The 18,688-nt window shown below is 37.6% G+C and overlaps 1 protein-coding gene across 2 annotated transcripts in view; it reads left to right on the top strand.

Moving 5' to 3' along the window:
• The first annotated feature begins 554 nt into the window (after positions 1–554).
• Positions 555–18,688, top strand: part of PPP1R42 (protein phosphatase 1 regulatory subunit 42) — a 51,238-nt gene continuing 33,104 nt past the window's right edge. For both annotated transcript variants that reach the window (XM_036741364.1, XM_036741363.1), the window contains exons 1-4: positions 555–683; positions 3,229–3,395; positions 8,206–8,344; positions 11,159–11,275. In XM_036741364.1, coding sequence (XP_036597259.1) covers positions 555–683; positions 3,229–3,395; positions 8,206–8,344; positions 11,159–11,275 — 552 coding nt within the window. The remainder of the gene's footprint in view (positions 684–3,228; positions 3,396–8,205; positions 8,345–11,158; positions 11,276–18,688) is intronic.

Genomic DNA, 18,688 nt, shown 5'->3' with positions numbered 1-18,688 from the left:
TAATAGTGGAGTTACTTAACCCAGCTGGGATTCAAATGAGAGAATGTGTGTTAAATTGTTTTATAAACTGTGAAGCAACATACAAAAGTAGTTGGCTTCTTCTAGTCCCTCTCATTGGAAAATAAATGTGATGAAATAACTTACTTAAATAATTTAACTTCTTTGGGCCTCATTTTTCTCAAGCCAAAAAAAAAAAAAAGGAAAAAAAAGAGGGAAGGTGGTCCAAATATATATATCTTTAAAGATCCTATTCACCACACTAGAATAAAACAAATGTTCTCATATTAGATGATTCAGACAGGAGGAAAACCAGATTTTAAATGCAGTATCTTTTTATTTTTTCCCCAATAGTATAAATATTGGCATATACATTTTGTTGATGGAAATTTCAAAGAGTAAGGAAACATTAATTTTCCTAAGATTGCTTTATCTAAATACCATACTAATATTGTTTTTCTTTAAGTTTTAGGAAACTGATCATAAGTAAAATTGCAATTGCTTTTTGAGATGATATCAAATTAAGTTTAAATTGGAATTAAACCTGCTGAGAAATTATGGTTCGACTCACACTGGATCTAGTTGCCAAGAGCGCCAACCAGAAGAGCAGAAAAGAGGAGAATATTACACAGTACTTGAAGAAGATAACTCACTTAAACTTTTCAAACAGAAACATAGATACAATTGTAAGAATTCTTATTTTTTACATAAAGCAAAGTTTTTCCTTTTGGTGTAATTTCTAATGTAGGATTTAGGAATTGATGCTATAGGGCACATTTTTTTCAGTTACTATATCTTCACAAATAAGCTTATAATTTACTGTTTTATTTTTTGAAATGGTAAAACATTTAATTGGTACAGAAATTAAAAATAAAGCAATGAAAACAATGAATCTGCATTCCTGACTGAGCAGTGTCCCTTTATTCTCCCCCTGCAAAAGTAGATTGAGATTCAGACACCTCTAAGCTTTTTAATGAGATAGTAAAGGCATGAACCCAGACTCTCTGTAGCCAAACTGTCCTATAGGATGGGAACCAATGGCTAAAGACTTCAGTAAAGGGCCTGGTGTAGTATCATCTTCCCTATGTTCATTATTTTCAGTCAGTGAAGGTCCTGGCCTGACTTAACTCATGCATTTTTCATTCCAGTTCCTATTTGTCGGCTTTCCATAGCTAGGATATCTCGCCCACTGGTTGTGTTCCACAGAGTCATAAGAGTGATTACTTCTATTCCTCTCTATCTTGATTGGGAAAATCTTCCCCTGGATGTTGTCTCACTTTTACCCCAAAAGGCAAAAACGCAAGCTCCTTTCGTTACTGGTAATAAATCCCCTTCTCTACCCCCTTTCCATGCCCACCCCAAACCGTGCAGCAAGCTTCTTCCCTCTTCTTGGAACCCCAATCAACACCTGCATAAAAGCCTGGTATAGGGGAAGGAACACCAGTTCTGGAGGCTGGGGACCTAGAAGTATTACCTATTTTGATATTCTTAGCTTTGTGACCCCTGGACAAGTCATTTAACCTCTCATATTTACAATTAAGGGATCTAACTAGATGGCTTCTTGAGGTCCTTTCTAATCTCTTATAAATCAAGTTCAGGGAATCAGAGATTGGGAGTCAAATTAGACAAGGGTCCACAGTCCTGCAGAGGCTTGAGATTGATACTAAGGTGCTTTTTGAGTTGTTTGCTCTTTATCCTCTTATATTCCCCATCCAGTGTGGCCACTCCTGAGCCTACAAGTAACATAATCTACAAGCATAGAGGCCTACTGAGTATTCCTAATAGGTGAGGAGCAGAGCTACTAGTATCACCTGTACTGTCTTACTTTTCCCCACCCATAATGAATAAAAAGTGGCAACATTATTCCAATTAGCAGTTAATTTTTTTTATATCTTCATTATACTCTGAGCTCAGAATTATCCTCATCTCATTAAAATATTAAAAGTTTATATAGATATCTGTCCAAAAAATAACCACTTTATTTTATTTTTTAAACTACGTGTTTAATATTGATAAAAATATTCTATTTGTTGACAAAACTGAAGTTGAAATAAATAATACCTCTCTGGGCCTCAGTGTTCCCATCTCTGAAACCTCTATAAGTTATAATATTCTGAGATTGAGAACAGAGGTGTCAGCCTTGTGGGGAGCAAGCAGCCTGGGAAAATGCCTGAGCCCACAAAACTGAGTAATTGGGAAATGTTTAACACAATAAATAAAATTTCAACATAGGTAATGTTCATTTGTAGTTTTCTAAGGCAGGGATCTATTTCCTTTTGAATTTTAACACCACTGATTTACAGCAACAATTTAAAAGATTTCTAAATGAGGTGGCTTAGCCATATTTAAAATTTTCAGTGATTAACAGTAAGAGTACTATACTTGAAAAAAAAATCTTGATATCTAATCTTTTGCACATATAATTTAATTGAGGTATATTTAAAGATTAAGTGGATTGGTTAGATCAAAATCTTAAAATGTTATCTTGTATATGTGGGTACTTTAAAAGTTAGATTTTCTTAGTGTTTATGACATTCTATTTTGCTAAATGATTTTAGAAGCTATGTTAATACTTTTAGGTTTCTCAGATATCATTTAATACAGCCAAGGACCGTATAATAAGATAATCGTCAGTAGAATCGTGTTGCTAATTTTACTTCCCCTACAGAATTTTTAGAGATTGGAAAGTTAGTCTTAGGCTTTGACCCATTTGCCCTTCTCTACTCTCTCCTCTTCCTGCCTACCCAGACACCCAGTGCCCTCATGGTACATCATGCAGATATATCTCATCCCCGAATGCCCTCTTCTCCCAAATTTCAACTTCCATTCTGATTAATCTTCTCTCCCATCCAAAACTGCCATTCCTTCCTCTATGGAGCTCTCAAGAGAAGGGTGAACTGAAATAGTTCATGCAGACCCCAGAATAACCACGAGTTACTCTGTAACAGCTAGTGTTGGCACTGAGAAAATCTAGCTTAACATATTTAAGCTTAGCAAGAGTGTTTCAAAATGTTATAGTCTGTTCATAAAACTAACTTTTGAATGTGCTACTTGATGGAAGATGTGAAGGACATATTTTAAATGATTAAATACTCTTTATTCTTAAAAGTACCTCAAAGTAAATCTCTAAAGTGAGTAAGTAAAATACTTTTTTAAAAATTAAGTAAAGAACTTTTTAATAAAGTTAATCTTGATCAGGAAAAATCTGTAAAATATTTTTTTCTCTTGTAGGATGACCTCTCTTTATGCAAAAATCTCATTGTTTTATATTTGTATGATAACAACATTAGCCAAATTGATAATTTGAGTTTTGCAAGAAATCTAACACACCTATACCTACAGAACAACAGCATATCGTGTATGGAGAACCTCAAAGCATTGAGGAAACTTGAGAAATTGTAAGTGCTGATTTTTTTCTGTTACTGGAAAATTTCAATTTTTACATGTATAATGACTTGAAACAGTTGATAGAACTTCCTGAAGACCTAAACATACTTCTAAGGAGTAATACTTGCCACTGGGAAAGTCAAGTAAAAGATAATTTTCATTTTATAATACTGTCCATTGACATGATTTACAAGTAAACGGCATTGTAATAAGAATGATTTTCCTTTGTGGTTCCCAAGTAGCTCACGTTATTTATAGGGTTCTAAAGCCTGCATATTAGAGGCAGCTTAGTGTAAGGGATAGGGAGCAAGCCTTGGAGACCTAAGTTCAAATTCTGCCTCTCACCTAACTGTGTGACCCTCGCCAATTCACTTAACTTCTCAGTTCTCTAAGTATCTTCCTAAAACTTCAAGTTTTATTCCTCTCTATTCCTCTCGATTTCAGTGGGGAAAAAATCTTGCCCTGGGTGTTGCCTCATGTTGCCCCTGAAAGGCAAAAAAGCAGACTCCCTTAGTTACTAGTAATAAACCTGCACTGCAATAGGTTTTTTCACCGAGGAACTCTGTATACTAATGAAGTAACAGGTCCACTCCTATCCCTGTGCACAGTCTTCAAAGCACTTTACCTCTGTTATCTCATTCAACCTTAGGAGGTGAGTGCTATATTTCTATTTTATATAGACAAAGAAAAACTAAAGCCCCAAAGGGTAATATGATTTGCTGAGGGTCATATAGTGCTGAGGTGGGAGCTGGACTCTGCCTGGTCTTTCATACTCCCAAGTCCATGACACTGTCCTGTACGTCCATCCCACTGCCTTTATGAATCTGCCTCATTGCTTTAGAGCTAGCTTGCTTACATGGTGAGAAATTCAACAAGCATGATTTTACATCAAAGAAGCGTACAAATATTCTAATGCCTTCATTGTGACGTGGAGGCCACCCTGGGTACTGGAAGCCTATACCATAGGAATACCACGTCTGGCAGGTTTTAGCATGTGCTGGCCCTTGAGTCAAAAAGATCTGAATTCAAATCCAGCCTCAGACACTTACTGGACAAGTCACTTAACCCTGTTTGCCTCAGTTTCCTCATCTGTAAAACAAGCTGGAAAAGGAAATGGCAAACCGCTCCAATAACTTTAACAAGAAAAATCCCAAAAGGCGTCATTTAAGAGTTGGACGTGACTGAAAGTGACTAAACATTATGAGTCAGGCACTATGCTGATTGCTGGTGATTCAGAGAATGGCAAAACAAAATCCCTGCTCTCAAGGAATTCACAGTCTAAGGAGGGGAAATGACATCCTGACGCTGATACGTAAGCATGATATATTCAGGATAAATTGGAAATAATCCCTGTAATAAGAGGTGAAAGCATTAGAATTAAGAGCGATCAGGAAAAGTTTCTTACAGTCAGTTTCTAGATTGTAAAGCATGTAGAGAGTCCTGTGTGGGGTCTTCCTGCTTCTGCAGTGACAATGTCAAAGTGGTCAAAGAGGGACCAGAAGATACTAAGAATCACATGGCTTTTAAATTATCTATAAACATTAAGACGTTGTTTCAGAGGAAGAGTTCACACCTAAGATTATGACTCCAAAACATCTACAAGCAATGCCTCCAAACCACCACCCCCCCAAAAAAACCCACAGCTTGGGCACAAATTTAACTAGAATTTCTGGAATAGAGAAATCAAGAGTTTAAATTTTAAAAAATGTTTTTATAAATAAAATCAGTGCTAGAGAAAAAGAACTGTGTAAGAAAAGATATGAAAGGAAATAAACAGCTTAGCACATGAGATATGAAACCTTGCCCAAGCAGCAAACTTCTTGAAAATTAAAACAGACCAAAGAGAAGCTAATGACTCCATGAGACAACAAATATTAAAGCAAAATCAAGTGTGAAAAAAAGCAGAAGAAAAAGTATTGTAATAAAGGTATAGCAAAAACTTGGAAAATCTGGGAAAGGCATAGCAAAAACCTGGAAGACAGAAGAAAAATCTAGAGTCCCTAGACCATGTGAAAGCCATGACCTAAAAGAGTACCTCAACATCTATATCAAGAAATTGGGGTGGAGGCAGGAACTGTCCAGATCTCTTAGAACCAGAGGGCCAAGTGGAAATAGAAATAATTCACCAGCCACCTCCTGAAAGAAAGCCCCCCAGGAGTATCATAAACAAAACTTAAGTTTCCAAGTGAAAGAAAAAATATTTCAAGCATCCAAAAAGAAAGGATTCAAGTACCCAAAAGCCACATGCTTTAGAATGACATAATTAAACACCTACCACTATGAAGGAGCTGAGAATTTAGAATACACTGTTCCAGAAGGGGAAAGGGAAAGGAATATGCATTTTAGCCTACTATGAAGCAACACTGTATTAAGTGCTTTACAGTTATTACCTCATTTGAACTTCACAGCAATCCTGCTAGGCAGGTGCAATTATTGTCTATATTTTACAGTTGAGGAAACTGAAGCAGACAAAATTACTTGCCCCCCAGGAAGATAGCTAGTATCAGAGGCCACATTTGAACTCAGGTCTTCCTGACTCTAGACCAAGTGCTGTATCCACTGAAACACCCAGCTGTCTCAAAAGATAAGGATGTATAAGCCAAGAACTAACCCAGAAAAACAGTATAATCCTACAGGAGAAAAATGGATTTTTAATGAAGTAAAGAATTTCTAAGCATTCCTAATGAAAAAGACCAAAGCTACATAGAAACTTTATAGTTAAAACACAGGAGTTAAGAGAAACATATAAAGGTAAACACAAATAAACAGTCATAATGGACTAAAGGATAAAGTGCTTATGTTCAAATGTGGGGAAATGGTACATATGTCCTCTTTCAACCTATTATCATCAGGGATCACAGAGTGTAATTAGACTAGGTCTAGAAGTGGTTCTGTTCTGCTTAATGATCTTAGGAGGAAAATGGCAAAAAGGGAAGAGGAATACATGGGAGCAAGGACTGGGGAGGGCTGAGGAAGGGAAAGGCAGGCGAGGGAAATTTATCTCATAGTCAGGGTGAGCTAGTGGACATCTATACAAACAAGGATGGAGAGGGGAGAGGGGCTGGCACTTGAACCTCACTATCATTTGAACTGGTCACAGAGGGAAAGAATACTCTCTCTCTCTCTCTCTCTCTCTGTCACACACACACACACACACACACACACACACACACACACACAGACACACAGAGACTAGACTAGAGAAATACATTCCACTCATCAGGGGAAGGCGAATTACAGGGAGGGCAGATTAATGGAGAGATTATTCCTAAGAGAAACTAAGGATGTACAGATATAGCTCTTATTGAGGTGGTAAAGAAGGGGAATCTGAGGGGGAAATAGCTGAAAAAGTTATGAGAGGCAGGCAGGCAGGCACACACAGACAGATAGATAGATAGATGGATGCTATTATATAAGTAATGTAAGAAATGATAAAGGGAATGATTTAGAGAAACCTGAGAAGAAGGAAGTGTATGAAATGATGCAGAGTGAAGGCAGTAGCACTGGGAGAATAATTTCTATGACCGCAATAGTAAAGATAAACAGTTTTGAGGAACTAGGGATTCTAAGCAACATAATGACCAACCATGATTCCAGTTGGAGAGGCAAAGAACTCAAGAGTGCAGAATAAGTCTTTTTTTTAATATGGTCTTGATTTTTATTGGTTTTGATATTAATTAATTAATTTTATATTTATTTTGCTTGTCTATACATGTTTGTAAATGAGATTTTTTTCTTTTATTCTCTGTGGGGAGGAGGATTGAAGATACAGGTGAAAATTAGGGTGAGAGGGAAAGGAAGTGATTTTTTTGCTAATTGAAATAAAATAATGATTTAAAAAAATAAAAAGTCTAACCTAAGATGAGGTCTCATAGCATAACTGGTAATGAAGGCTGGTATTTTCAGCTACCATCTGTTAGACTTTTAGCATTTCTTAATATGAGGCACTGAGTATGAGAGTATTAAAGTTAAGGCAGAGCTGGGAGTAGATCCCATATTTCCAGCACTCAGTCTGGAGTTATCCACAATGTTAAACTTGCTGAATTTCTTAAAAGCAAAAGGCAAAAGTCAAATTTAGCTGCAATGTAAACATTTCATCTTAATATTTTGGGTCAGTTGTTAAGATCATGTTAACCTTGAAACAAGATTCTTGTCTTAAGTTTTCCTTTGGAAAAATAGACAAGTTAGATGAATTCTAGGTTCAAAAAAAATTTGGAGATTGTCGTGCTATTCCTATGGCTGTTAATTAGAGGAGGCGGAAGAATTACTCTGAGTAATGATCTGCACCCAGAATAGATACTTTTGCCTTATTAGGTACATAATAAATAAAAAGCAGAATCCAATTTGATTTAGCATTTGAATTTTCTAGAAAAAAGGCAAACACTAACCCGCTTAGCTATTTTTAATCCACACTGAACCCTTAACTAGAAGAGAGAAACTAAAGTTGCTACAAGAATAATATGGATTAAGGTTTTTAAAACCACTTATAGTCTCTGGAAAACTTACTAGCACCTGAGCCAAGTTACCTAAAATAGATGATGATTTTTCTTTAAAAATACCCATTCCAGATAAATGGAAAAAGTTTTAAAAGGACAAAGTTCTTCCCTGAGGTGGAAAACACCAGATGATATCATGAGGACCCTGTCAGCCCTATGACCATAAGTGTTGACTCATAAGATATTTGTAGAATGATGGAATATTAGAACCAAAAGACCAAGTGAATGCTGTAGATAATTTATTTGGAATCTTCATCAGGAGTTTTCAACACTAGTTTCCATAGAATTATATTTCCAAAATGTATGTTTCTCTTTTCTTCTGCAGGTATCTGGGTGGCAACTACATTGCTGTAGTAGAGTGTTTAGAAGGACTAAAAGAGCTCAGAGAGCTACACGTTGAAAGTCAAAGGCTTCCCCTTGGCGAAAAGCTTCTTTTTGATCCAAGAACTCTTCAATCCTTGGCAGTAAGGCGATATATCTCTTAGTTTTCTGACAAAGCAATTTGGTGATTGACATGTTATTTTAAGTTAGTCAAGGTGATTATTAGAAGATAATAAATAGATTGACATTGCATGCATTAGAAATTAATATACAGAGAGTTAATATTTATATAGCACTTTTAAGTTTTCAAAGTACTTTATAAATTTGATCCTCACAACAACCTTGGGAGGTAGGTGCTATTATTATTTTCATTTTACAGACAAGGAAACTGAGGCAAACAAAGTTTAAATTATTTGTCCAGGGTCACACCGCTAGAGTCTGAAACTGTGTTTGGAAATAGGTCTTCCTGACTCCAGGTCTACCACTCTATTCACAGTACCACCTAACTACCTAAAAATGCGTATCTATATCTATATCTATATCTATATCTATATCTGTATCTCTATATCTGTATATCTACAAGACAGCTATGTGGCTCAGTGGATAGAGTGCCAGCCCTGGAGTCTGGAGGACCTTAATTCAAATCTGGCCTCACATGTTTACTAGCTGTGTAAATCTGGACAAATCGCTTAACCCTGTTTGCCTCAGTTTCCTCATCTGTAAAATGAGCTGGAGAAGGAAATGGTCAGACACGAGTAAAAGATAATAAACACACATATAGATATAGAATAGACTTGTATCTTTATATACCACCTATTTCAAATAACATTTGCATTTTTAACAGTGGTCCTCCAAACCTTTAATACCTTAACCCAAAAGAATCAATGATGTTGGAATTTCAGGCACTAATGCAAAGCCATTAGAGAACTATTTAGGAGTGACATGATCGCACTATTTATTGACTGCCTATGACATGTTAGTGTAAATATGTGTGGTAGTGTGTATGTGTATGTGATAAGCTCCTTCAAATCAGAGGTGGCTTTTTACTCATCTTTGTATCCCCGCACCAGTATCTAATTTTGCACAGAGTGGACACTTAATAAACATTTGTTGATTTGAATACCTATGTATATCTGAACATGTACATACACAAAGATGTAGCTCTTAACTGTGTATGTATATGTATATATACAAATAAGTATATGTCTGTATAAACATATAAATATTTCCTATAAAGAGCATTTATTTATTTTTATATATGCTAACTTATCATTTAAGGAAATATTACCTTGGTGCTTAACATTATTACAGTTATTTATTTAAAGTATATTTAGAGGAAAAATTCATAGGCAAAAATCTATAAAAGCTGCTGATAATAAGGGATTTTTGTGACCTTAGTGAACTTTTGGGGACCTTATCAATGTGAACCTTATCAAGTCTGCAGATGGCAAAAAATTGAGAGGGATAGCTAATATATTGGATGGCAGAGAGTAGGCATCAGGGAGACCTAACTTGAAGAGATTGTCTTATCTTCAGAACCAAAGATATGGCAGTTGATTTGATTTGATCCTTGTAGAGATTTCAAGAGTATTGGATCTGTATTGGCCACTTCCTGTGGCCCAGATTCTATCACAAAGAAGAGAGACTTTAGACAGCATTGAGGAGGAGATTGGGATTTATTGGAGATATTTTAGTCAAAGATATCAACGTCCACTATCCTAATTCCTGAAGTCTCCTCTGATACAACAGTGGTATAGTAGAATGAGTTTTGGCCTGGGAGTCAAGAGACCAGAGTTGTGTGACCTTGAGTACATCATCCCACCCCTTTTGGAGCTCAGCTCACCTTTAAAATGAACCAGCTGGACTAGATGATCACCAAAATCCCTTCCAATTCTAAGATTCTCTGATTATACATAGCAAAAAACATCACATTTCATTTTGTCTATATAATGAACTTAAAGGCACCTACAAAAGTCCTTCTTTGATGCCTCCTTGTGGCTTAGGGGTGACCCTGGGTTCTTGAAGGCTGTCAGCAGAGTTAGTTCCTCCCAAACCAAAAGGGCTTCTAGTAAGGTGAGAGTTGTTTGTCCTTCATTTTCTAATAGAACCAATGACATCTGAGGTGATGTCTTGACTTGATTGTAAATTGAATTTAAGTGAGGCAGAGTTGCACTTTTCATCAGCCTCATTCCCTCACTCTTCCTGAATCATCAAAATCCAGTGTCAGGACAAAAGTCAAAATGATTGGCAATGATCCGGGATGCAATGGATGACCTTGGCATCTTGGATGTCTGACCAACCTCTAAGTGCTCCACAGTGCCTCTTTCAGCTGCCTTCATGGCTGCTGTTGGAACAAATTGTTCTCATCCCTCCAGGGAGGTCTTCACATGCTTCGTGTAGACATCCGCCTAACTTACCAATGGATTTGAGGCCCGTCGATTACCCTCAACCTGGTTTAGCCCATCTGCTGAAATGGTTTACTGGGAAGTGGCTGCTGTGCATACTGCAGCTTCCTGGAGACATGGTTGAGAACTGGGTGAATCAAGTGGACGCCAAAGGGGATGAGCAGCCCTTAGAAAGATTCAGGAAGTCCTCACACCAGAAATAATAGTCTTCCTGAACACCCCATACATCCCAGCAGCATAGGGGACAGACCTAGTGATAGACAGTCTGGTTGTCCAAGAAGCAGCCTAGACAAGTTCAGAGTCATCCTCAATCTCGAAACAAGGTTATGGATTTTTATTGTAAGCTAAGTCACAGGAGGGTAGCAAACTGTCAGTGGAAGGATAGTTTACACCAACAAAATTACAGATTGTTAAAGTATTGAAATAGTAAAGAATGTAGATTATATGAATGATTTAGAATTTTTGATCAAGGAAGACTAGGTATGAAAAAGTTATCATATGTGATATTCAAATGAGTAGTTTCCTAATTTGTCCTAATTAATTTTCTTACAGAATTCCCTCTCTATATTAAATATCAGTAATAACAATATTGATGAAATAAAAGACTTAGAAACCCTGGAGAACCTCACTCAGCTTATTGCAGTTGACAACCAACTTCTTCATATGAAGGTATTAAGGGAAATTTTGATAGAAAATTTTTTACTGTTAATTGACTATAAAGTTTTCCACTTTAAAACCTGTCAGGTCACTCTCAAGGTATACTATAAACCCTTCCTAGCACAACTACTTGCATATCTCCAAATCTGTTCCCCCCAGAATCCTTTTTTTAAAGAAAAAAGTAATCGTTTTTATCCTTCGTTGTTACCAGGTTGGTGGGCTGTTTTGTTTTATTTCATGGGGATTGTAACAGGAGCTGTTTGGAAAGTTTGAGCAAAGCATTTAAAGAGAGGCAATAGTAACTCTATTGCCAAAAATAAAACGTTTTAAGAGTTATTCATGGTATTTAGCCTTGGTCAAACCTTTATTGAATAGTTTTTGTTTCTTCCAGATATGTTGTATTTTTTGAAAGTAATTCTAATTAATGTATAGATGAAGTTGTAGTCAGTATCAATTGGTTAATGTTGCTATAGAATTATTTTTGTGCTATTCGGTGTATTTTTGTTGGGGAGGTGATAAAAATGAGTATTTTACCTAGTGTCCCCCCACTGGCTTCCTAGGCAGTCCCTCACTCAGAGATGACAGCCTGGACAGTCACGTTCCATTCCCATTGCATAGCATCAAGGAGAACACTTTACATAAGCTTTATAGGCTACAAAGAGCTTTTGAGCACATTATCTTAGGAGCAGTAGAGAAGGAGCCCTAGGCTTGGAGTCAAGAGACCCGAGCTCCTGTCTCAGCTCTGAACCGCACCTGTGTGTGGCCTTGGCAAGTCACTTCACCTCGTCAAGCCTCAGTTTCTTCATCTGTAAAATAGGGATAAAAATACCCATAACACTTGCCTCACATATTGTAAGAACCAAATATGTGTAAAGCACCTGCAAGCCTTAAAGCATCGCATAAATGTATGATATTAATAAACCTTAAAATTGTATGTAACATAGGCAGCTATCATTTGATTCTCTCCTAGGTAACCTCCAAAGTGTCATGTGGTCCTGATTTTATAGACAAGGAAATATGTCCCGAAAGGCTGTGGCTTATTGACACGCTGCAGAATGCCTAAGACAACAAACCCATGCCTAGGCTACGAGAACTAGCAAAGTGGTTAAGCAAAGGGAAGCTCTGTCCCCATACAGATTGTGGCTGCAGATGTCTCCTCTCTTACATGTGTAACAGTACAGTCTCTCCAAAGGTTGGTTAACTCACTTCGGGTTTGGGGAAAACCCAGAGGATTTAGAAACCGACAACTAAAGGTGCCTGCTGAAAATCAGCAAACCAAGGTAGATTGGAGATGGGTTTGGGGGTCTTATCTGGAGGCCAAATCTTTAACATTGTAACCTCCTTGGGCAATATCTGCCTGAAGCCCAGCCTTTGCAAAACTTTGTGGTAAAATATTTTTTTCATCTCCATGTTCATAGGCGATAGGAAGAGGGACAGGACCTGTGATTTCTCTAGTATAGGGAACTTCCAAAGGAAGAAACTCCTACTGCCAGGCAGGTCACCACCTTCTCTGCAACTCAACATCTTAAGGGAGTTGCCGAAGGCACTGAAGGGTTCTGACTGCCAGGGTCTTCCCCAGCCAAAATGTGTAAGAGGCAAGGAGCTGGACATAGGTTGTCCTGGCTCTGAGGCCACCTTAAGTGTGCATCACTAGCTGCTGCTGCTTTCATGTCCATCATGGACTCAGTAGTCTTTGTGGAGGTTGACCTGGGAACCTAATTATCATGGGCAAAGCTTATGTGGGAAAATTGTGTTCCTGATCATTTAAAACAGCAATGTAGGAACATCTTGTATTCCAAAAGTTAGCAGACTTTAAATTCAGAAAATCTGTGTTGTGGTAGAGTCAAGTACCTACAAAGGATGTAATGTATATAAAAGTTGAAAATAACACAAGAGAAACTATTGAGGTTTTTTGTTTTTTAGTTGTAGCACACTACAGGAAAAAAAAAGAAATACATGTCAGAAGTCTGGAAAACCTGGATTCAATGTTGTACTCTGACACATCCTGGCTATGTGAAGCTAGAGAAAGTCACCCTCTCGGTGCCCCGCAGGCAACTCTTCAAGATTAGAAATTTCGGAGAAGGTTCTGATCCACCTTGATAAAAGAAGCCTTTTCACTGAGAGTTAGTATCCACCCAGTATGAGTTAAATCACAGGTCTGGATCCCCCCAAATATAATGTGGCCGGTCTTCCATTTATAGTCATGAATATATTCAGGTCATGTCCATGTGACGGTAAATGGATTTATGTGGAAAGGAATCAATAAATGCACTTATATCTGCATGATTTTGGCATCATCACCAGTCCTGCCAAGCTATGTAAGATTCTGATTCAAGGATAACAATGGTCCAGCAAGTAGTAAGACCAATAATCCTGGAAGCCTGTCCATGCAGAGCCATGTCAATAGGCAACTGGAAATCAAACTGAATATTTTCATTCACAGAGTCTGCAGTGGCATTGCAGAGATGAGTCTGTCTAAATATGGAAATTAATAGCTACCATATAAGGCTTTGAGGTTTTCGACACACTTTGCATATATTATCACATTTTATCATCACAACAACTCTGAGAGGTAGGTGACATTATTACCCTCCATTTTACAGACGAGGAAACTGAAGCACCCGGAGGTCAGTGAATTACTCAGGGTTATGTAGCCATTACATGAGGCAGAATTTGAACTCAGATCTATCTGAGACTTAGTTCTGCCCCCCCCATGCTGATTTGAAAACACTTTGTTATGCCTTAAGGTAGAGAGGTTTTTATATTAAGAAAAGCCTTTAATGATGGCTCATACCTGGTTATGTTCCCATTCTGACTTAACTACGTTTTAGAATTAATAACAAGGTATAGAGAAAGTAATGGTTTTGACTTTACAATAGGTTGTCCTTGGAAATATTGCCTCCAGTATGACCCAGAATATAGGGTCTTAGAGCTGGAAGAGACCTTGGGATTTCCCTATTTCAGTGAGCACTTCATTTTGACAGATGAATCCAAGAAAGTTAAATTATCTACCCAGTGTAATTGTGCAGGTTAATGGCAATATATAATTTTAATTGAAGTAGGATTAACTTTGGGTTTCTATATTTATTTTACTAAACTTTTTATTTGTGCATAAAATAAAAGTTTTTGACTATTATAGAAATTTTTTTGCATGAGTACACATGTATAATGTATATTGAATTGTTTGCCTGCATAGAGAAGAAGGAAGGGAGAGAATTTGGAATTCAAAGTTTTAAAAACAAATGTTAAAAATTGTTTTTTCATGTAACTGGGGAAAAATAAAATACTAAATAAAAAAAACTAATGTTTTGGCTATACAACAAAAAGTGGAGAATTTGGATATTTTCCAGGTAATTTGATCATGTAACTTAAGCCAGAAAAAAATCTACATTAGGGACAGAATTATATTTGCCTAATTATTTTAATCAAATGAATCTAGCCCGTCTTAGTAAAAATTTATGAAAACTGATAAGATGGAAAAAAGTTTGTTAATCTTTTATGCCTGCAAAGTTTAATAACTCAATACAATTTAAATAAATTGCAAGTTTATTCCACAGTAGAATTTTAATTGTTCTATTGAATTTGTTTTATTGGCTTTAGGGTCATTATATTATTGTATAACATATTATCTGCAGAATAAATGGTAGGAATAAAAAAATTAACATGCTTGTCCACCAAACTAAATACTTGATTTATAGAATACAAATGAATAGACTTCTCTACACCTGTCATGTTTCCTGAGGTCTCAATTTATTTGGCCTTTGCTCATTATTGATTATGGAAGGAATATTGTCCAAAAGATAAATTTATACTCTTCACAATTTAGTCAGGAACAAGGGGAAAATTATAGATTTTCTCAGGAAGATTATGACAGGCAGTCACAGTGGTGACAAATTGCTTTGTGTTCATACAGTTAGGGCAGTGGAGCTAGACGTTTCCAATAAAGATGAGAACAAACTGGTCAAATACAGGTTAGAAAGGGCCATCCTTAATTGTGCAGAATTCGATCGCCCTTGCTGCAGACATCTACGGAGGCAGTAAGGCACTCACTCCTGCATGGGAAATATAATTTGCTCTTCAGTACTTTGCAGCAGACCTCTAAGTGATAGCATGACATGATCATTTATCAAACTGGCTGCCTAGAAAAGTGTCTGGTCCCTTTAGTGTAGCTTATTGAAAGGCTAGAAAGTGAAAACACTTTGTTGAAGACAGAAAGGCAATAACTAGAGGATGTCCAAAGTATAATCATATTTCGGCACAGGGTTAGTATAGTCTTAGATAAATATACACTGGAGGAAATATGTTCAGGGTCATTTATCAAATGAGTAAAAGTTAACAGAAATCTCAAGGCCTGTTTCAGTGAACACAAGTTGTCTGTATAAATCTTAATTTGCTATTATTAGCCAATTTTTGGTCATAAGTATATTGTCTTCGGCATTGTCCAAAAGTATTATACACTCTTCTTGTCTTTGAATAAAAAGGTTTCCAACCTAAGGATAATGCAGGATAATTTATATGTAAAATAGATGAGGTAATGAAGTCTTTATAGTCATTACTCAGAATCAAATAGATGTGTCCACTGAACAAACATTCAAGTGCCTAGTTGTGAAAGCAGATAGAGAATAAACTAATAGATAGGTGTGAAGCCCTCCTCAATTTAAAAATTTTTTTCTAATGCAGGTCATATTTTCCTGAGAGGGTAAAATCTACTAACTTTACCCTATTGACCAGCATTACAAAGGACAAAAATCTTAACAGGATAGTTTAATTATGTAGATTCAGCCAAAATTCCAGTATTTAATACTTGTGTTTAATAAATGTTTTTAGGTGAGAAAGGGGATTTCCATCGGAATTTCACATACATTGATTTTTCCAGGAAGAATTTGGAGTAGGGAGGGAGGAAGAACCTTACTAAAATAGTCACCTTGGAAAAAAAAAAGATTTTGACGTGAAGGGTCGGGGGAAACAAGCAAAAATGGAAGGTCACACATGGGCAGCAAACTTGTTAGCATGAGGAATAATGCCAAAAGGAGCATGAGTTAGGATTGACAAAAAGCTATCAGATCTTGAAGGCCAAGGAATGAACTCAAATTAGGAGACAGAAATAAGAGTTAATGAAAGATGGCTAGCCATTGTGTGGAATGAGCCCGACCTTAGGAAAACGGGGTTGGAGCCACGGCAGGGCTGGACCACTGTGGGCTGCTAGTCTCCGAATCTCTCTGAACCGCACTTTCCTCTGCTAAAATGGTTGTCATACTACTCACAGTCACAACCTCTTAGCTCTATTCTGAGGAAGGTGCTTTGCACACCATAAGGTACTAAGGTATGATTTATCATGAGTCAAATGCGGAGAGCAAAAACACATATATTGACTTAGTCTATAACTTCCCTGGATAGATTATGACTTCAATATTTTCCCTCTAAAATGGACTAGATCGGTTTAAACAAGAGAAGATAGTTCTTGAGTCTGCTACCTGTCCCCACCCCTGAATTAGACTGCAACCAACAGGCCACACAGAATGACATTCAAATGTTACCTTTTCTCTAACCCTCTCTAGTTCTGTGTGATGGGACATCTGTGTAAACTGACATTTTCACTTAGGCTCAATCTGACTTCTAGCAACTGATCTCTCTTTCTCTCCTTTTAATTAGGATTATGCAATAAATACCAAGCTGCAGAAAAGCCTAATATTTCCCAACAGCAATTAAAAAGAGAACTAGAATCAAATTCATGAGTATATATATTTCATTGGCTTTTATAATATCATCAACATGGTTAATCCCTCCATACTTTTTTGTGCTGTGAAGTTTTTGTCTGTGTCCAGGGGGGATCTGCCCAGTGCACCTGTAACCTCCCTCTGGTTCTTTTAATATTTTATGATTACTCAGGATATTCAATTGTTACCCCTCATTCTCACTACATTATCAACCTACTAACTTTTCCAGGTAGTCATGAGTCAAATCATCATTGATAATATATTGCAGTCTTAAACCCATCTACAATTCATTTTACATCAGCCTTTCAGCCATTTTGGCTCTTCCCAGATCAGGGGGTGCAGGGTGAAGGGCTAGCGGTGGTGGTCATAAAATTAGAATGAGGATTACTCAGTGTCAAGGAGAGGCCCTTAGTGAATGTGAGCATGCTCTGCCGCATAATGGAACGATAAAGAACCGGAGTAAAAGAATGACGTCAAAGCAATGTATGATCGAGAAAAGATGGCCTGATCAAATAACGAGTGCACGGGGAGACCGTGGATAGCCTGTCTGCCCTCAGGTATCCTCATGGTATCAGCAGAAAGCGTGGAAAGGCCCCCATCATGTCAGGTGGACACTCTATGGCAAACTTATGGACAAAAGAGTCACCCAGGATGAGCAGGCCTGGGCAGGTGGCAATCTGTATTATTAGAGGGAACATCCACCTTTGGTGAGAACACAGACCCATTTGAGTATCTTTGCCAAGAAAATCGCAAATGGGGTCACAAAAAGTAGGACACAACTTAACAACAAATGGTGTTCCATGAGTGATAGCTGTGCAGTATTGCTAGGAGAGTATCAAGAGGCCATTTGATGTAAAGTATTGGTTGTTGTGTTTGTCCTTTAATTTCGAAGAGGACCATGACATCAGGGAAATGATGACATGACTTGCAGTTGACTTTGATTTGAGTGAGGGAGGGCTGTGCAAGGTCACCAGCCTCACTTTCTCTTCCAGAGCCATCTGGGTCCAGTGTCCTGATATTCTCCAAGAATACTGTAGATGGCCCAGGATGCTATGGGAGACCCTGGTCCTTTTAGGCTAAGGTCTTTTGAGGTTCTCACTTTGAGTGAGATAAGGCCCATTCAGTGAGTAGGCCTCTTTGAGATATCAGTCAAGGGATGGCCCCTTTAATGAGGAAAAAGAGAAAGAAAAAAAATCAAACTGAGGGGAAGACCCTCAGGGTTGCTAGTCAAAAGAGAAACAGTTACCATTGACATTCACTCTGAGCCAGGAGGGCCCAAAATATTAGCCATTAAGTGGAGCTTGGGCAGGGACCTGTTGTGGTCCAATCTATGAGCTTCAGAGTGAAATGGGGAAAGCTCCCAGTTAACTTGAGGTTTACAGGCTAGATTTCTGCCTTCCTTCCTTCCTTCCTTCCTTCCTTCCTTCCTTCCTTCCTTCCTTCCTCCTTCCCTCCCTCCCTCCCTCCCATCCTCTCTCCCTCCTTCTCTCTCTCTCTCTCTCTCTCTACCCCCCACCCTCCTTCCCTCCCTCTATCCACCCCCCTCTTTCTTTCTTTCTCATTTCACTCTGAACCTCATAAAGTATTGAAGTCAGGAGATCCAGCTTCTAATTACTATCTCAGATATTCACCAGATATGAGAGCATAGGAAAATCATTTAACTTCTCAGAGCCTTGGTTTCCTCTTCTGTAAGATAGAGATAGTAAAT

Source organism: Trichosurus vulpecula, chromosome 1 (genome assembly GCF_011100635.1).
Source record: "Trichosurus vulpecula isolate mTriVul1 chromosome 1, mTriVul1.pri, whole genome shotgun sequence".
Classification (NCBI taxonomy): Eukaryota; Metazoa; Chordata; class Mammalia; order Diprotodontia; family Phalangeridae; genus Trichosurus; species Trichosurus vulpecula.
The sequence above is the reverse complement of the archived record's forward strand: the minus strand, read 5'-3'. Positions and strand labels throughout refer to the sequence as shown.